General features: G+C 26.4%; 4 protein-coding genes across 6 annotated transcripts in view; 3 read left to right on the top strand and 1 right to left on the bottom strand.

Annotated features, from left to right (window-relative positions):
- The window catches only part of LOC113367804 (serine/threonine-protein kinase greatwall-like), a 56,307-nt gene that overhangs the window by 4,447 nt on the left and 33,297 nt on the right, over positions 1–18,563 (bottom strand). The window lies entirely within an intron of this gene.
- On the top strand, positions 233–2,024 carry LOC113365721 (45 kDa calcium-binding protein-like). Its single transcript, XM_026607248.1, has 6 exons — positions 233–669; positions 732–826; positions 889–1,050; positions 1,107–1,232; positions 1,302–1,382; positions 1,440–2,024. Exons 1-6 carry the CDS (start codon positions 410–412, stop codon positions 1,748–1,750), a joined length of 1,035 nt encoding a protein of 344 aa, XP_026463033.1. The 5' UTR covers positions 233–409; the 3' UTR covers positions 1,751–2,024.
- On the top strand, positions 2,696–6,568 carry LOC113365720 (tyrosine--tRNA ligase, cytoplasmic-like). The gene is given in 13 exon segments (XM_026607247.1): positions 2,696–2,766; positions 3,530–3,719; positions 3,836–3,926; positions 4,032–4,189; positions 4,255–4,300; positions 4,303–4,443; positions 4,516–4,563; positions 4,566–4,700; positions 4,761–4,941; positions 5,004–5,091; positions 5,094–5,204; positions 5,287–5,417; positions 6,448–6,568. Coding segments are annotated over 12 exon segments (1,440 nt in total). The 5' UTR covers positions 2,696–2,766; position 3,530.
- Positions 8,439–18,563, top strand: part of LOC113365719 (phosphatidylserine decarboxylase proenzyme, mitochondrial-like) — a 39,467-nt gene continuing 29,342 nt past the window's right edge. For all 3 annotated transcript variants that reach the window (XM_026607245.1, XM_026607246.1, XM_026607244.1), the window contains exon 1: positions 8,439–8,550. In XM_026607245.1, the coding sequence (XP_026463030.1) occupies positions 8,519–8,550 (32 nt within the window). In that variant the 5' untranslated portion in view covers positions 8,439–8,518. The remainder of the gene's footprint in view (positions 8,551–18,563) is intronic.

Genomic DNA, 18,563 nt, shown 5'->3' with positions numbered 1-18,563 from the left:
TTGAAGTTCGTCAATGGTTATAGCCCTAGTTATAGCGGTAAATTCAAAAAGTTAAAATTATTATATATATTTAAGCTCAAATAGTTATTATATACAAGATTTTTGAATAATGTCAAGTTAATTTATGCAAAAAATGTATTTGTTTATATATAATTAACATAATATGCTTTATTTAAATTTAGGTTTAAGAAACGTCAAAACAATAAATCATTCAAGTCAAAATGGCGGTAGACAACAAATACGATTCAAAATGTGACAGCTTTTGCTAAATTGCATAAAATTAAAATACTTAACAATGCCATTTAAATAACCAGTTTTATAATTAACAATATGCCATTACATTTACACACGTACTCAAAACTATTGAATATGAGCGACATGACAACTTAAAGTGAAAGTTGTGTTAAAGATGTTCAACATCTCGCAGCAAATATTATCTCTTTTAATTCCGGTTTTAATTTATTCTTGTTTTATAACGACGATTCTAACATCGACTTTGCCTTTGAAGTCATCCAATGACAGAAAATTGGATTATGATAAAGCTGCAGTAAATATTGGTCCTGATAGAACTTTTCAACAAGTGAAAGGTGAAATCTCCATATGGACTGGGAAAATAAAACCGAATTCGAAAAATGATCCTACAAAACTGTTGAAAGACATATTCAATTTGTAAGAAACATGGTAATGGAATTTTAGAAAATACAAGGATTGTATCAATGTATTTATTTTAGGGCTGATCTTAACAAAGATGCATTGTTGAGTATACAAGAACTAGCACGATATATTAATGATAGAGTTAAAGAGCATATCGAACAAGCTATTGCAGGTATAAAGCCTATTTATAATCCCCAATTTGTTAAAATTAACATCTATATAATTTTATCTCAGGCAATTCAGCAATGTTCATAGAAGTAGATAAACAACCGCCTGACGGTTTAATTACTTGGGAAGAGTATCATGCATATTTCCTCAAAAACCATGGTTTATCAGATGGTTATGTTAATGAACATGATGAACGAAAGCATAAAGGATTAGACAGAGAATTAAAAGGTTAATAGTCTCGTATGAAATATTTGGTTCTTGTTTAAATATCTATTTTATTGCAGAAGCGATAATGAGAGATCGTGCAATGTGGTCAGAGGCTGCAAGAAACGACCCTTATAGTTTGACTTTGGATGAATTTCTAGCTTTTAAACATCCTGAATCTAGTGCTGCTAATATGCTAGGAATAGGTAAATAAAAATAAAAATTTTAACTATTAATTAAACTTAATATGTTTAATATCTTTGTATTTTTATCAGTGGATGATTTACTTGAAAAGTTTGATAGAGATGGTGATGACGTCCTGACTGAAGATGAATTTTCTACATTTCCTGACTATGGTAAAAACAATTATTCTATTACCATTTTACTTCAATAATAACTTCTACATTCCCCAGATTTTACTCCTCTATTTGGTGACGAAACAACAGTAAAAAAGCAGTCAAAACAAGAAGAATCAAACCGTAGAAAAGAATTTGTGCATTTAGTCGACAAAAACAGAGATGGTAAGGCTGATAGACAAGAACTATTAAAATACGTCGATCCCAGACACCCCCGGCACAGTTTACAAGAAGCAGCAACCTTAATGAGTTTAGCTGATGCCAATAATGATAACAATTTATCTCTCAGCGAGATTTTGAAAAAGATGGAGCTATTTTTGGGTTCTAAAATGGTCGGCACTGCTAAGAGCTTTCATGAAGATTTTTAAATAATATTTGTGATGTTAAATGTTGCCAAGTTAAAAATAAACATGTATTCACTTGCCATATCTAACCAGACATGTTACCAGACATCTTGCCGTTGATAAATGTTTGCATGATTGTAAAATCCATGAATGAAAAACATTGTTAATTAATAATTTCTCCATCTTTGCAAAAACAAGTATTTTTATAAAGTAATTTTAATTTCTAAATTTTAATCAAACCTGAAATGATATTGGAGCTAGTCAATTTATAACAAATCAAAAATAGAATATTAATATATCCGTCCTATATTATTATATTATATCACATATTGATTTTGTTGATTTTAGTATAAATTAAGTATAATACTCCTAACTGCTACTATACTATTTAGATGACATTTTTGTATGAGAAAAATGATAGAATTTGTATTGCTAAATGTAAAATGGATCTGAATAAATCAGATAAAATGAAACAAGATATATTATTACCAGAAATAAATTACATTAGACAAGACAATTATAGAAAATGAATGTAATATAATTTATTAATAAGCTCAAGCAAAAATTATTTGTATTCAATGAAAGGTATATCTATTTTAATTTAAATTATGTAATTCAAAATTATATTTTGAAAGAATATTATTACTAATACTTGTATTCCCAGTAAATTAAAAAAAAACTAATTTTCTGTGAGTGCATTATAAACAAACAAGCCCTTTATGAAATAATTCAAACCAAATATTTAAATTTAAATATAGTTTTGCAAAATTAATTAAAAATCTTAAGCCATTTTATAATACGCAAAAATATCAAAAACTGAATTAAGTATTAAGTTCAATTTATAAAATAAGACAAAGATATTCATATTTTAAAATTCGGCCGTTATTATTTCAAATTTTTGATTAACCAACTATTTAATTATTTTAAATTTTATATTTTTTGTACTAAGAAACTTTCACCAGTTGTGCAATTTTTAAAACGTGGTCTTTCTCAGAACTGATCTGACATTTGGTAGAGCGGTGCTTGAATAAATTTAAAAAGTAAATAAAATAAATATATTATTAAGTTATGGAAATACGGATTATTAAAATACTGTTTGATAGTTATTATTGTTATGTATTTTAAATAGTATTGTTTCATTATTGTGTTTTTTTAAATCGGTTTTAGTGAAGCATATGCTCATAACCTAAAAAATTTGATAAAATAAAGTTTTTTATGATAAAGTTGATTTTTATACAAATGTTATTATAAAGTTTATTGAATTAGCTGAAATATGCAAATGAGAACTATATTTTGATATATAATACATGAATTGAATCACTTAAATTTAGTATATTAAAAAGTGAGGTTATGTCACATATTTTTCTTTATAAAATTTTCTTCATTTTATAAGAATTTATAATTTTTTTTAACATAAATATATTAGTTTTCATGTAGCTTCTTGAATTTAAATGTAAATTTATCTTACTGATGAATAAAGTATGATATCAAGCATTTATGTAATAATCAAATAGTTCAAAGCGTTTTCAAAATAAATAATCAGTTAATAAAGTTTATGTGAATTTTGTGCCAATATATAAGGTGTAGACAATAAATCAAATATTTATTATTATTATTATTATTATTATTATTATTATTATGTAATATTCATATTAATTCAATATTATTAATTAATTTATCGAAACAAGAAATTTATTTGTCTCCAAAAAAGCCTTTATAGTTCTCCTATATTTTTTTTATAAATATTTTATTCTTCACCACAATTTTCTGTTTATTAATATTACTATTTCTTTTACTTTTTAGTATGTGGGAAGCAAAGAAACAATTAATTTGCAGAAATCTGCAAGAAGTCTTGGGAGATGATAAAATGACTGCAATCTTAAAAGAACGAGATTTGAAAATTTATTGGGGCACCGCTACCACTGGAAAGCCACACGTGGCTTATTTTGTTCCAATGAGCAAAATTGCAGACTTTTTAAAAGCTGGATGCGAGGTAAAGGAAATAAATAAAAGAAATGTAATTAAAGGAAATTACAAATTGTTATTTCATTCAGTAAAGAAAATAAACTATTTGTAATTGAAAAAGATTCCAAATTTCTTTTTCTGTAGGTTACGATATTGTTTGCTGACCTGCACGCTTATTTAGATAATATGAAAGCCCCATGGAGTCTACTGGAACTACGTACACAATATTATGAAGGTAAATAAATTATAACATATCTCTTGATTTTGAATTCATCATTCATCATATATATATATATATATATATATATATATATATATATATTATTATCTACTATTTTAGCTGTGATAAAAGCAATGTTGGAAAGTATTGGAGTACCCTTGGACAAATTAAAATTTGTCAAAGGTACAGATTATCAATTATCTCGTGAGTATACACTAGATGTTTACAGATTCAGTTCTGTGATATCAGAACATGATGCAAAAAAAGCCGGTGCAGAGGTAAAATTACTACAACTCTTGAGTAAATAAATTAAATTGAATTATTACAATTTTTATTCAATCAGGTTGTAAAACAAGTTGAGCATCCTTTACTGTCCGGTTTATTGTATCCACACTTCAAGGTTTAGATGAAGAATACTTAAAAGTAGATGCACAATTTGGAGGTGTTGATCAACGTAAAATTTTCACAATGTCTGAGAAATATTTACCACAATTGGGATATGAGAAACGTATACATTTGATGAATCCAATGGGTAAAAATCCAAAATCAACTCAGTTTTAACTTCTTTAATTGAATACTAAATTTATTTATTATTTTGTTATAGTTCCTGGATTAGCTGGTGGAAAAATGTCTTCAAGTGAAGAAGACAGCAAATTGATTTGTTAGACTCACCGGCTAATGTTAAGAAAAAGTTGAAACGGGCATTTTGTGAACCAGGAAATATTACTGACAATGGTTTACTGTCGTTTGTTAAGCACGTTTTGTTCCCATTGTTCAAAGAAGGAGAAGGTGAATATTCACAAATACTTTTCATAAAAATATAATATTATTATGATTATTACATTTTAGCTTTCCTTGTCACCCGGAAAGCTGAATTTGGGGGTGATTTAACATTCACAAACTATCAGGACCTTGAAGACAGCTTTGCCAAAGAAGAATTACATCCAGGGGATCTCAAAGGGGCTGTTGAAGTATACATTAATCGATTATTGGATCCAATTAGAAAAACTTTTGAAAAACCTGAATTAAAGTAAGTAACCAACATAATTTTGATAAACATGTATATTATTAATATATATTTATCTTTTCTAGAGCATTATCTGAAAAGGCTTATCCTCCACCGGGAAAAGCTGCAAAAGCAGGTGCTAATAATACTGCAAATAATGCTGAGGAGGTTTTAGGTCTCATCGCTTGGATATAAGAATTGGACGTATTGTTGAAGCATCAAAACATCCGGATGCAGATAGTCTTTATGTTGAAAAAATTGATTTGGGAGAAGAGCAACCAAGAACAGTAATAAACTAATATATATATATATATATATATATATATATATAAATATTGATATATGTTATAATTTTGATTTTTTATCTAGGTTGTCAGTGGCTTAGCTAATTATGTTCCCTTAGAAGAAATGCAAAACCGTATGGTAGTAGTTTTATGCAATTTGAAACCAGCCAAAATGAGAGGCGTTGAGAGCCAAGGAATGGTCTTATGTGCATCTGTGTAAGGATATTAATATTTATTTTTTAAGTAATTGAATTAAACTAATAGATTTAAAATTATATACTTATTTAGAATTTTTTTTTTTTTTTTTTTTTTTTTTTTATTTCTGTTAATTTTAACAATCAGATTACAATACAATCTATAAGTTAAAAGTTATGGTATTGAAAATCAAAATCAAAAAAAAAAAAATAGAATAAAGGAAATTAAGAAAAGAAATAGAATAAATGAATGAATAAATAATAATTAAAATAATAGTATTAATAATAAAAACGATAATCAATAATAAATAATAATTAAAAATAACTTGTTTGAAATTTTCCTGTGCGAAACAGGGAATTATGTTGTTGACGGTAGATCACTGGGCCATTTCTTTTCAGGCGTTTTATTTTTCGGCTGTTTGTACTATTGCATTTCCGGATTGACGTGTGCATCCAATTTGTTTTGAAAGATAAAACTTCTGTTCTTAATAACTTCCGCCACTGTTGGAATTTTTAGGTCTTTATGGATCATGTGGTTGGTCATAAACCACGGAGCCTTACAAATCATTCTCAGAGTTTTGTTTTGTACTCTCTGGATTATTTGAATGTTACTCTTGCTGGCGCAGCCCCATAGCTCTATCCCATAAGTCCATATTGGGATATTATTGCTTTGTATAAGAGGAGTTTATTTTCTAGAGACAGTTTAGATGATCTTCTCATTAGCCAGTTTATTTCCTTCAGTTTCAAATTCTTTTGTTTTTTTTCTTTAAAATATGCGTTTTCCAATTTAGTTTACTGTCTAAATGTATTCCCAGGTATTTTACGGAATCCTGGTTTGGTATAATTGTCTTGTTCAAATACAAGTCAGGACTTGTGTGACTTCTCAGTGAAATGATGAGGTGTTGAGATTTCTTAGCGTTATACTTATTTAGAATAAAAAATATTTATTACTCAATAATTGAACTAAATTCATCAATTATTATTTATATTATTTATTTAGAATAAATAATATTTATTATTGCACCAAATTATAAATTTAATATTTTATTTAGTGATGAACCAAAAGCTGTTGAACCATTAAATGTACCAGAAGGTGCAAAACCTGGTGATGTTATTAAAGTTGAAGGATATGATAGAGCACCAGATGCACAATTAAATCCCAGAAGAAAGTAAGACTTACGACAAAATAATAAGATATATAAGATAATATTTATGTTATTTATGTTTTATTAGGTGTGGGAGAAATTACAAGTTGATTTGAAAGTTAATGAGAATGGAGAAGCAGTTTGGCAAGGAACACCCTTACTTTGTCCAAGCGGACTTAAGTTGACTAGCAAAACTTTGAAAAATGTTCCGATCAAATGAGATTGCATTTATTATGATATTATATTTGTTATTTATTTGGGAATAAAAAGATTTTGACTAACTGTATGAGTTTAGAAGAAATTAATATTTAATTAACCTAGAAGGATAAGATTAAGATTGTTTTGGTAATTTGCTAATTTTATGTTTTTTCAAATGAGACTAAATCAGAAAAAAATGTACATGGAGTGGACACATATGCAATTTAAAAGATATCAATTACAAATTGCATTGATTAGTTTTTAATGAAAGCTGTAACTTCATTCTTCAAAAAAAAACAATCAAAAATTTTATCTGACTAGCTAAATCTAAAATATTATCTACTTAGATTATTTATATGCATTGGCAAAAGTTCATGCAACTTGCTTTAACACAAATGCAACTTACACCTAGTTTATTTAATTTTATCCCATGGGATTCTACTATTAATCTGATCTGACAAAAAAAAACTAGTGGTGCATGGCATAGTGCCTTAAGGCAAATTGCTGGAACTTCCCGTACCGAAAACTCAATTATGAAAAAAAAACTTTAGAAAGAATTAGATTTTTGAGAAATTTTGAAAAAAATGGACTTTTTCGAAACTTTCGATTCTTTTTGATTTTGTTCTGAAAATTTGAACGTTTTTTTAAGCAATCGCGCTGCATAGCTGATTTGTAGTCGTCTAACGTGTAAACATTGGTACGGAACCCATATAAATGTACACATAAAATTTGTACTTATTACTATAATCTTTAAAAAATATCTGTTAATACTATGTACATAAGTCTAAAGTTCATTTTTTATATCGCCAAATGGCATTTCTTTTTACTTTTTTTTGCTAGATCTCCGAAACCGCTAGACCTGCCTTCTCAAAAATTTAATGAGTACCTCATCTTGTCAGTACAAGTAAAATGTTTTTTTAGTTATTCAAATCGGACGCTCCGTTATCTCAAAAACTGGAATACCATTTTAGGCACTTTTTGCCCCATATCTCCAAAACGGCTAGACCTGCCTTTGCTAAAAACTAATCAGCACGCCTGCTTATAAATAGGAATCGAATGTTTTCAGAATCATTCAAATCGGTTGATCTGTGTTCGCAAAATCGTCGACGAAAATTTGTATCCGCACACACACACACACACACATACACACATTCATTTTTTCTGAAGTATGCCAAAATGTTCAGAAACATATTAAAAATTTCATTTTAATTTTTCTTGCGATTACTTTAAATTAGCCTATGAGAAGTTAATAATTATTTATTTTGGAGGAATAAAAAAAATAAGTTTGAAAAACGTTTTGTAAAGAGAAATAAAATTGTGCGCGCTATCTATCAATGCACATGTGTAACCCTTAAAATGTACAACTTAAAATGTAGACTTTGGACAAGTATTTTGCATCCTTTAACAAACAAAAACATTCCAAATCCTTTTATATCCTTATACAGAATTTTATAAGTTGCAACAGACATTTAAACAGCCGCCAAATCCAAAACAGCAGTATCCGATTCGAATCCTTGCTAAATTCCAACAAGTTCACACCAGATGCCGCCAGTACTACCAATCTATCTAATCTAATAATCCAATATGACGCACACAACGCAGATGATCTCTTGTCAAAATCGTGCACACAAAGAATTCCAAAACATTTCCCTACATATACAATATAAACAATAAAATTTAGTGCTTATGTTTCTGTGATAAGTGTCATAACCAAGAATTCTTATAGTACAAATATTCGTATGTATAAATTCGGTAACAGGAGGAAAAGAATTTCGTCACCATGGTGCTGTATATAATACCAAAGACTAGATTGTAAGTTATCAGAAGACTCCGTTATCTAATGTTACATATGTATGAAACGATGATCGGATGTTTTAAAAGTTTGCCAATTATAAAACACGGATATTGTATGACCGATAACGAGATGGGGAATTATGTTTTCAGGTTTTTGCACACTCTACACCCATGTATGAAATGTATATGTACGAATTTAAATTGTGCAAATTGACTTAATTGGATTCACCAATGTGTATGTGGTGGACCTATGGTTATTATTTTAAGTGATGCTAGATTCTTTTTTATGTGTAGTGTGATTGGGACATTGGTTATTGTTTATAGTTATTTATCTGATTTTTGATAAAAATATTTAGTGATACGATAGTAGTTTGTTGATGATAATAGGTTTATGAACAAATAGAAATCTTATATATATATATATATATATATATATATTAAATATTAAATATAAACAATACAACACTCACATTTTTAACTCACTTTATTTAATAACTACAGACATTTTGGGACCATAGTATGCCTTATCTTCAGTGTAATTTCAAAACAATAAAAATTATATACTATTATTGAATATTTTATTTAAATATAAATTATATAATTATGGATATTATTATAATGTAAACAATTTTTACATTATAATATTTTTGTTTACATTATAATAATATTCATCCTCAACCCTTCATCTTCGACACTTAAGATTTGTTTTCAAATATTTCTGTATATATTAAAATGTTTAGTACTATGTCAAGCATTTAAGAGATATTTGGTGTTTTTTGTTTTTCAAATTCTTAAATATAATTTAAATAAAATATTAAATAATATATTAGTGTATAATTTTTATTGTTTTGAAATTACATTGAAAATGAGGCATACCTTGGTCTCGAAAGGTCTGTAATTATTAAATAAAGTGTGTGTAAAAATCTGAGTGTTGTGTTGTTCATATTTAACATTTAATATATATATATATATATATTATATATATATATATATATATATAAACTTAAAAATTCAATTTATAACCCATAAAATTTGATTCGACTCATCTCCATTTATAACCCATAAAGCAATTAAATTATTTATATAAAAAGAAAAATAATTATTGAATTTAACTAATATAGTTAAATTATAAAATTCCCAAAAAAATATGGAACAAAAACTACAAATAGATGAAAATAATATAAAGATATGCAATAAACTGAAATTTTAATTATTTAACTGTAGTTTTTATTTAATAAATAGATGAATATTTGAAAATCTAACTATATATATTCATCTAACAATTAAATAAAAATTAAACTTGTAAAATTTTAAAAATTCATACATACGTACAAATAATTTAAATAAAACAATAAAAATAACAATATGCAATAAACCAATAACAAATAACAAGCAAAAATTATTGAATATATTTAAATTTTGCATGAAAAAAAATAAAATAGACAAAATGAGATACAAAAACTATCGATAAATTTAAATTAAATGTGGTTTATAAATCAGCAAGTTGAGTATATATATATATATATATATATATATATATATATATATATATATATATATATATATAATGATTTATTTATTAAATGAAAAACAAATTAGAAAATTTGAAAGTTAATTTTGTCTAAAAACATATGTTTGTGCCCTGATTCGACTTATCTTCAATGCGATTTATATAAATTATTTAATTATTATTTCTTATTTATTTATTCAACGCCCAAGGCAATAATACAAAATAATTACATTTTAAAGTGTACAAATTATAAAATAAATAAATAAATAAATAATATGTGAGAAAAGTGGAGTATTAATCATGAAGTGAAATAATTATTCAATTTAACTAAATAGTTACAAAAGTAATAAAATAATAAACAGAAAAAAAGGAAAAATAATATTAAGATATAAATACTGTCAATAAACTTAATTTTTAAATTTAAACTATTAGACTAGTGTCTGAAAAAGCATAAGCATATCTTTCGAGACCTGATTTAATTATTTTTCTGGGTGACTAAAATTTAAATATAGAACAAAATGAATAACAAATAAATATACATAATATATGTAATTAATTAATTGAATAAACATAGTTAAAAACTTTTTTTTTGACTTCAGAACTATTGACTATTTCAACTATTCTATAATAATTACAATTATTAATTATTAAATTTAAACTTAAAAAAGAATAGGGATTAATTAGTAAATAAACAAAAATAATATTTGTTTTTCATTTAAATTTCATTTTAAAGATCTTACTAAGTTCTTTTATATTTCATTTAAATATTTTATTTTAACTAATTATATTATTTTGGCTATTTGTGGGATTTTTTTTAAAATTGTATAAGAATATAACAAAATCACAAATAATTAAAAACTTAAATAAATATTTAAGTTATTTAGAAGCAACTATTATTTTAGTATCAAACGTTTGGAGTCCTATCTCGACTCATATTCAGTCCCGATCAATTTTATTTAAAGTTAAAAAATAATAAATAATTATTGAATATAAGTAATATGTTTATAAAAACAAAAAATATGAAATGGAATACTATAAATGACCAAATAATTAAAAATTCAATTCATAAATGTAATTAGTTATTTATTAGATTGATTATTTTAGGATTGAAAAAATAGATTAAAATATTTATTCCAAGTATCATACTTTTTGCCTTTTTTGTTATATGAATATCGATTAATATTTTAGAACAATTTTTCATAATTTATAAGCTATATTTAGTTTATAAATTGAAAAAATATTTACTTTAAATAATAATTAACTTTTGTTATGGTTTCAGACTGATTTTCATAAAGCCAAGAATTATATGTGATTGTAGAATAAAATAAAAGTAAATATTGTGATTTATAAAGAACAGTAAACATATAAAACCTTGTTAACTAGTAATATTTATATTTATTTAAAAAATTAAAGTGCTTTTAGAAAACTATATGAAACAAAACATGAGGTGATTATGAAATCCTGTTGTTTATTATTTACCTATTCATTTAAAAGTTAAAAATAATTAGTAATTTTGTTTCATGAAAACAACAATTAACGAATTTAAGAAATACTTATGGATAGAAATGATGTGGATAAATTAGAGATAAAAAATTGAATTTTCTATTTTTATTAGATTGTTTTTTTTATTAACTCTGAAAATTTCTTTCAAGCTATGGTTTCTTTGGAAAAGTTTCTTGTACCGACCTATAAAAATTGTAAATATCCCAGAATTGTAAACTTGGGAAGTTAATTACTGGAGAAAAATTGTACGTGATTGTACTTGTAATAATGTGAATGATGATCCACATCAAGTGTCGAAACGTATACTAAAGAATTGTTTCTATATTAACTTTTTTATTTTGATGAAAGCGATGAAAGGACAAAATCATCAATCAATATACAATTTCCTATTTCTTCTATTTCCAGTGTGAAGAATGTGGGTAGTTTCAAGAGCCTCAAGAAGTACGCCTGGAACGAGATCAACCAGAGCTGTGCCCAGAAGCACTGCCTCAACAGTGGCAATGGCACTAGAATCCATCATTTCAGTACAACTGGGTCAACGAATGGTTCGGGAAACCAGCAAGGTGGTGGTGGTACGTTGACAAAAGGTATGACAAAAAGTTGGAAATGGAGAAGTGTTCTATCCGTTTTCGACTGGTGGATTTTAGCCGCAGGGGGATGGGTGACCTGGAGAGGCGTCCTCACCAGATGGACCCCCTTGGGAATCTGTCTGATTGTCGCCATGCAATGGAGATCTAGGAGAAAGGATGGAGGAGCTGATGTAAAGACTGCTAGCGACTTTGAGGTCAGTCGGGGCAAAGGAATAGAGCAAGGGTCTAACCTAAACTGTTCTGAGTTTACATACAGGAATAAAGCGGATTGCTATCTATCTATATATGTGTGTCGGATGAAATACGGTGATATTAGTTTTTTATTAAATTAGATTATAAATGGAAGCAGCAATATTGGTGGATGAAGTATCATTGTATCCTTTGATCCCCATCAATCACTTTGCCAGCTTCTTTCTTATGGGACAATTCTGGCATAACAGAGCTCATAAAATAGCGTTGTCATGGTAACAGCATCTTATGCTTTTCCTTTTGTTAGTGAACTGTGAAAATGTCTATCTATTTGCCATGTGATCAGGTATATTTTACATACAAATGATATATTTTAATACATTTTTATACTGGTGACCCCGACGTGATACTGTATAGAAATATAAAAATTATAGAAGGATATTTCTATGTTTTATAAAAATGTATTAAAATATCTCATTATCAAAACTATACAAAATGTCATGACATGATATTTGTACAGTTTTGATAATCATAATTTTTAATATATTTTTATAAAACACAGAAATTTTTTTTTTAATAAATTTATATATTTCTATAACTGCATCATCTAGAATTCTGTTATCATAACATTCTTTATTGCTTGTTTATATATAAAATACTACGCCTGATCGCACAGCAAATAGTTAGACATTTTCACAATGTCCACTACCATAAGATAGCGTTTCCATGACAACGCTATTTTATGAGCTCTGTTATGGCAGAATTTCCCCATTAATATTAGTTTTAATCGATAGTTGATTCAAATCAATCTCACAGTCATGTCGTCTTGGTTTTGGTTTTTGTGTTTGTATTGCGTCTAGGTTTTTTGTTAAATCGTTACACACATATTCATCAGGGTAGATTCGTGTCATTCACATTGGTTTTGTGCATTACACAAGAAATTTTTATAGGACTTAAATATTAAAAGATATGGAATATCTTATTTGAGCACTTTTGTTGTTTGATATATATATATATATCTATATATATATATATATATACCATATGATATATTGATATTGATATATATATGTATATATATATATATATATACATATATAATACATTTGTTAATTACAGCATGTGCTAATGAATTCATATTCCATTTTAATTTGTTTTACGATTTGTAAATGAAACGATGCAATCATTTAGTGATTGTGGTTTGAATTTAGCATGCTATATGTAATACCAGTTATTTTATACATAAACTACAATATTTTACAACAAACAAAATATTTTTAAAATTTTTCTCATGTACTTTTCTATTTAAAAAAAAATCAGTCTGTAAGTCTATGTAGGCTTGGAAGTGAACGTTTTCCATGAAAATATTAATATCGTGAAAAGTTTTTAGAGAACTTATTGACTTTAGTATTTGTCGTTATTGTAGATATATTGAAGTATAACATACTACAATACAACATTTTACAACAAAGGAAAGGAAGTTTATAAAAAAATGCATCTTTGCTTCTGCCCTTTGTGATTATTTACATGTAATTTTTTCATATAATTCTAATTATCTCAAATATTTTTGGAAAAACACATTCATTATAGTATTTGTTGACAAAGTAGACATTGTAAAATATAATATATTGAAAATTTCAACATTTTACAATAACCAAAGTATTTTTAAAATTCAGAACCTTTTTATTCAATCTGTATTTTTATCAAAGGCTTTCACGTACATCTTTTGTAAAAGTAAATATATCTTCAATATTTTTGAAAAACCCATATATTTTAGTATTTGGTTTTATAATAGACATATTATAGTATAATACTAAAATATAGCATTCTACACAACAAACGATAGTATTTTTAAAAATTACAACTTTTGCACTTTAGCTTATGGGTATTTTTATTGAAGGCTTGAAAATATCTTTTCAATAATAATTAAATATCTCAAATATTTTTTGAAAAAACTCATGAATTTCAGTATTTGTTGTCATAGTAGACATATTAAAATAAAGCATACTCAAATTTCAAGTTTATGCATTAACCGAAAGTATTTTTAAAAAATCATAACTTCTCTACTTCAGTTCTAGAGTGTTTTCAGGCTTTTATGTACTTTTTGCTTATTGTCATAAATATCTCAAATATTTCTGAGAAAACTCATCAATTTTAGTATTTGTTGTCATAGTAGACATATTAAGTATAACATACTCAAATTACAACTTCATGCAACAAAAGAAAGTATTTTTAAAAAATTACAACTTCTATACTTCAGCTCGTGAGCGTTTTCAGGCTTTCATGTACTTTTTGCTTTTGTCATAAATATCTCAAATATTTTTGAAAAAACTCATGGATTTAGTATTTGTTGCCATATTAGGCATATCAAAGTATAACATACTTAAGTTACAACTTTATGCAAAGACCGAAAGTATTTTTAAAAAATTTCTACTTTTATACTTTAGTTTACGATCATCAGGTGAACTAAAGCTTTCATCATGTACTTTTTTCAAATAATCACAAATATCTCAAATATTTCTGAGAAAACTTATGGAATTTAGTATTTTTTGCCATAGTAACATGTAAAGTATAAAACTAAAATTTTAACAATATAGAACTCTAATTCAACATCGTAAAAGATATATCTAATATTAATTATGTAATTGAAAAAAAAACAACTACGTCTTTCTTATAATAATAATAAAGTGATGAATGACAAACGTGTAATTAGCAACAAAATTAACATTTTAATAAATTTTATTTAAATAAAACGTGTTTTTCTAGTCATTCATAAAATGCATAAATTTTTTGTAAATTTACACTGATGATGAGGCAATTAGTCTTGAAACGTCTGTACTTTATATATATATATATATATATATATATAAATTGTTCCTGGTATTACATTACATATAAATTTGTGTTGCTTTTAGGATTAAATTTTTTTCAAATAATCACTTAAAAGCATGCACGCTCAATAAGTCTTGATTTTTAGAAATTCAAAAATAATATTCGATTAAAAACAAGTCCTATCTTTATCATCCATTATCAATAACCAAATTTGTAATATTTCCCTAAATAGATACAATGCTACACCTCGTTGCCTCTGAGGATGTTTTCGAGATGTTTTGGATGGTTGGCTGATTGTCGAGTTCCCACACCTTTAAGACCAGTTGTTTATGGGTGCTACGCCAGTGCCTTTGGGGTCAATATGCAAGAAGCTCTAGTCACAGATTTCAAACAATATAGGTAAGTAAAATATAGATAAATTTATCCACCAGCACTTGAATCGATGAATTATAGCTTTTTGTTTTAGGAGTTTAGCTTCATTTTTCTCTCGTCCACTAAAACCTGATGCCAGAACCATAGATCCAAATAGTTGTTTAATATCACCTTGCGATGGCACAGTTTTGCATTGTGGAGTTGCTGATGGAGCATACATCGAACAAGTCAAAGGTAACATAATAGTTTCTCATAATAAAATCATCCTCTTATATATTTTTTATTCCCCCAGGAGTCTCTTACAAACTGGACTGTTTTCTGGGTCCTCCAACGTGGTGCCAAGCAGATGAAAAATTAGATGAAACAAATGATATGAAAGTCATCGATGTGAATAAATTTAGTTCAACGAAAATTTCAAATGTGGACAATCCGTTTCACAGGACGGTTATGCACAGTCGAGATGGAAGCTCTGCATTGTATCAGTGTGTTATTTATTTGGCACCAGGGGATTATCATAGATTCCATTCACCAACAGGTGAGTAAAAAATATAGGATAAGTGATAGTTCACGAAATATTTATAAATATATAAATCTATTATTCTGTTTTAGTGTGGAACCCTGTATTCAGACGGCATGTTCCTGGTGAATTATTATCAGTGAATCCAAAAATAGCAAATTGGGTCCCTGGACTCTTCTGCCTTAATGAACGTGTTCATTATGTTGGAACATGGAAACATGGTTTCTTTAGCTTTACAGCCGTAGGTAAGTAATAAAAATACCAATTAAAAAATTTGTCAAATAACCCAAATCTGCTACTTTCTTGCGTTCCATAAATGAATTTGAGAGTAGACATTTTTGGTTCAACAGGTTTGCAAAATAAGTAATTTCTGGACTTTTTTATTATCAATAATGGTTGAAAACAATTTTTTCAACATTTAACTTTAATAAATTCATTCATTATCAGTTAATATTTTAATAAATTTTAATAATGTAGAACGTAGATAATTGAATTAGTTTTCATCATATTAATATTGAAGTATTTTTTTTCAAAATTATTGTTGAAACTGAAGAAAATAAGTTGCCTATTCACTGCCTTGAAAAATTTGCACTTTTCTCATCTTGTTAATTTAGGCAGATTTTCTATGGAAAATTATTCCACCTTTTGTATTATTGTAATTTTGTAAGTTTAGTATTTTATACTTTATATGTCTACCATAACAACAAATACTAAAATCAATAAGTATTCTCAGAAACATTTGGGATATTTATAATTATACGGAAAAAGTACACGAATCCTGCGATAAATACTTCCAAATGGAAAAGTTGTATTTTTTTAAAAATATTTTTGATCTTTTGGAAAGTTGCAAATTTAGTATGTTATATTTTAATATGCTTGCTATGACAACAAGTACTAAAATCAATGAGTTTTCTCAGAAATATTTGAGATATTTATGACAATAAGAAAAAGAACATAGAAGCCTGAAAATGCTCTCGAACTAAAATAGAGAAGTTGTAATTTTTTAAAAACTTCCAGTTGTTGTATTAAGTTGTAATTTAAGTATGTTATACTTTAATATATTTCCTATGACAGCAAGTACTAAAATCAATGAGTTTTCTTAGAAATATTTGAGATATTTGTGACAATAAGGAAAAAGTATATGAAAGCCAGAAATGCTTCAAACTAAAGTAGAGAAGTTGTAATTTTTTTAAAAATACTTTCCTTTGTTGTAAAAAGTTGAAATTTTAATATGTTATACTTTAACATGTCTACTATGACAACAAGTACTAAAATTGAGGAGTTTTCTTAGAAATATTTAAGATATTTAAAATTATATGAAAAAAGTACGTGAAATCTTTGATAAAAATACCCAAGACATAAAGTAGAACAGTTGGAATTTTTAAAAATACTTTCGTTTGTCGTAAAATGTTGAAATTTAAGTATGTTATACTTTAACATGTCTACTATGACAACAAATATTAAAATTGACGAGTTTTCTTAGAAATATTTAAGATATTTAAAAAATATATGAAAAAAGTACGTGAAAGTTTTTTGATTAAAATATCGATGAGCTAAAGTAGAAAAGTTGTAATTTTTCGTTTTTTGTAGAATGCTGGAAGTTTAGTATTTTATACTTTACCAAGTTTAGTATAAGAACAAAACTAAAATCGATGAGTTTTCCCAGAAATATTCGAGATATTTAGAATTATAAGAAAAAAGTACGTGAAAGCCTTCGATAAAATACCCATGAGCTAAAGTAGAAAAGTTGTAATTTTTTAAAAATACGTTCGTTTGTTGTAGAAAGTTGCAATTTTAGTATGTTATACTTTAACATGTCTACTATGACAACAAATACTAAAATCTATGAGTTTTCTCAGAAAAAATTGAGATAATTAAAATTATGCAAAAAAAGTACATGAAAGCTTTCGATAATAGTACCTTTAGCTAAAGTGAAGAAGTTTTAATTTTTAAAAATACTTTCGGTTGTTGCATAAAGTTGTAAGTTAAGTGTGTTATACTTTAATATGTCTACTATGACAATAAATATTAAAATCGATGAGTTTTCTCAGAAATATTTGAGATATTCATGACAATAAGGAAAAAGTACATAGAAGCCTGAAATGCTCTCGAACTAAATAGAGAAGTTGTAATTTTTTAAAAATACTTTTGTTTGTTGTAGAAAGTTGCAAATTTAGTATGTTATACTTTAATATGCTTGCTATAACACCAAATACTAAAATCGATGAGTTTTCCTAGAAATATTTGAAATATTTTAATTATGCAAAAAAAATACATGAAAGCTTCGATAACAATACCCATAAGCTAAGTAGAAAAGTTGCAATTTTTAAAAATTAGTCTAAAAAGTTGTAAATTTTAATATATCATACTATAACATGTCTACTTTACAACAAATACTAAAATTGATGAGTTTTTGTTAGAATTATTCGAAATATTTAGAATTATATGAAAAAAGTACATAAAAGCATATGACAACGGAAAGCTAAAGTAGGAAAAAAACATTTTTTAAAGTACTTTC

The sequence above is a fragment of the Ctenocephalides felis genome, unplaced genomic scaffold (assembly GCF_003426905.1).
Source record: "Ctenocephalides felis isolate EL2017-DRISC unplaced genomic scaffold, ASM342690v1 CF-g0.4_SCAFFOLD_01170, whole genome shotgun sequence".
NCBI lineage: Eukaryota > Metazoa > Arthropoda > Insecta > Siphonaptera > Pulicidae > Ctenocephalides > Ctenocephalides felis.
This window is presented reverse-complemented; position numbering and strand designations above follow the sequence as displayed.

Bases quoted from the DNA above. Each gene is read 5' to 3' on its own strand.
- LOC113365721 (XM_026607248.1), top strand. From the start codon at position 410: ATGTTCAACATCTCGCAGCAAATATTATCTCTTTTAATTCCGGTTTTA. The intron at 827-888 runs GTATAAAGCCTA...ATTTTATCTCAG, and splicing joins TATCGAACAAGCTATTGCAG to GCAATTCAGCAATGTTCATA. The intron at 1,233-1,301 runs GTAAATAAAAAT...TATTTTTATCAG, and splicing joins TGCTAATATGCTAGGAATAG to TGGATGATTTACTTGAAAAG.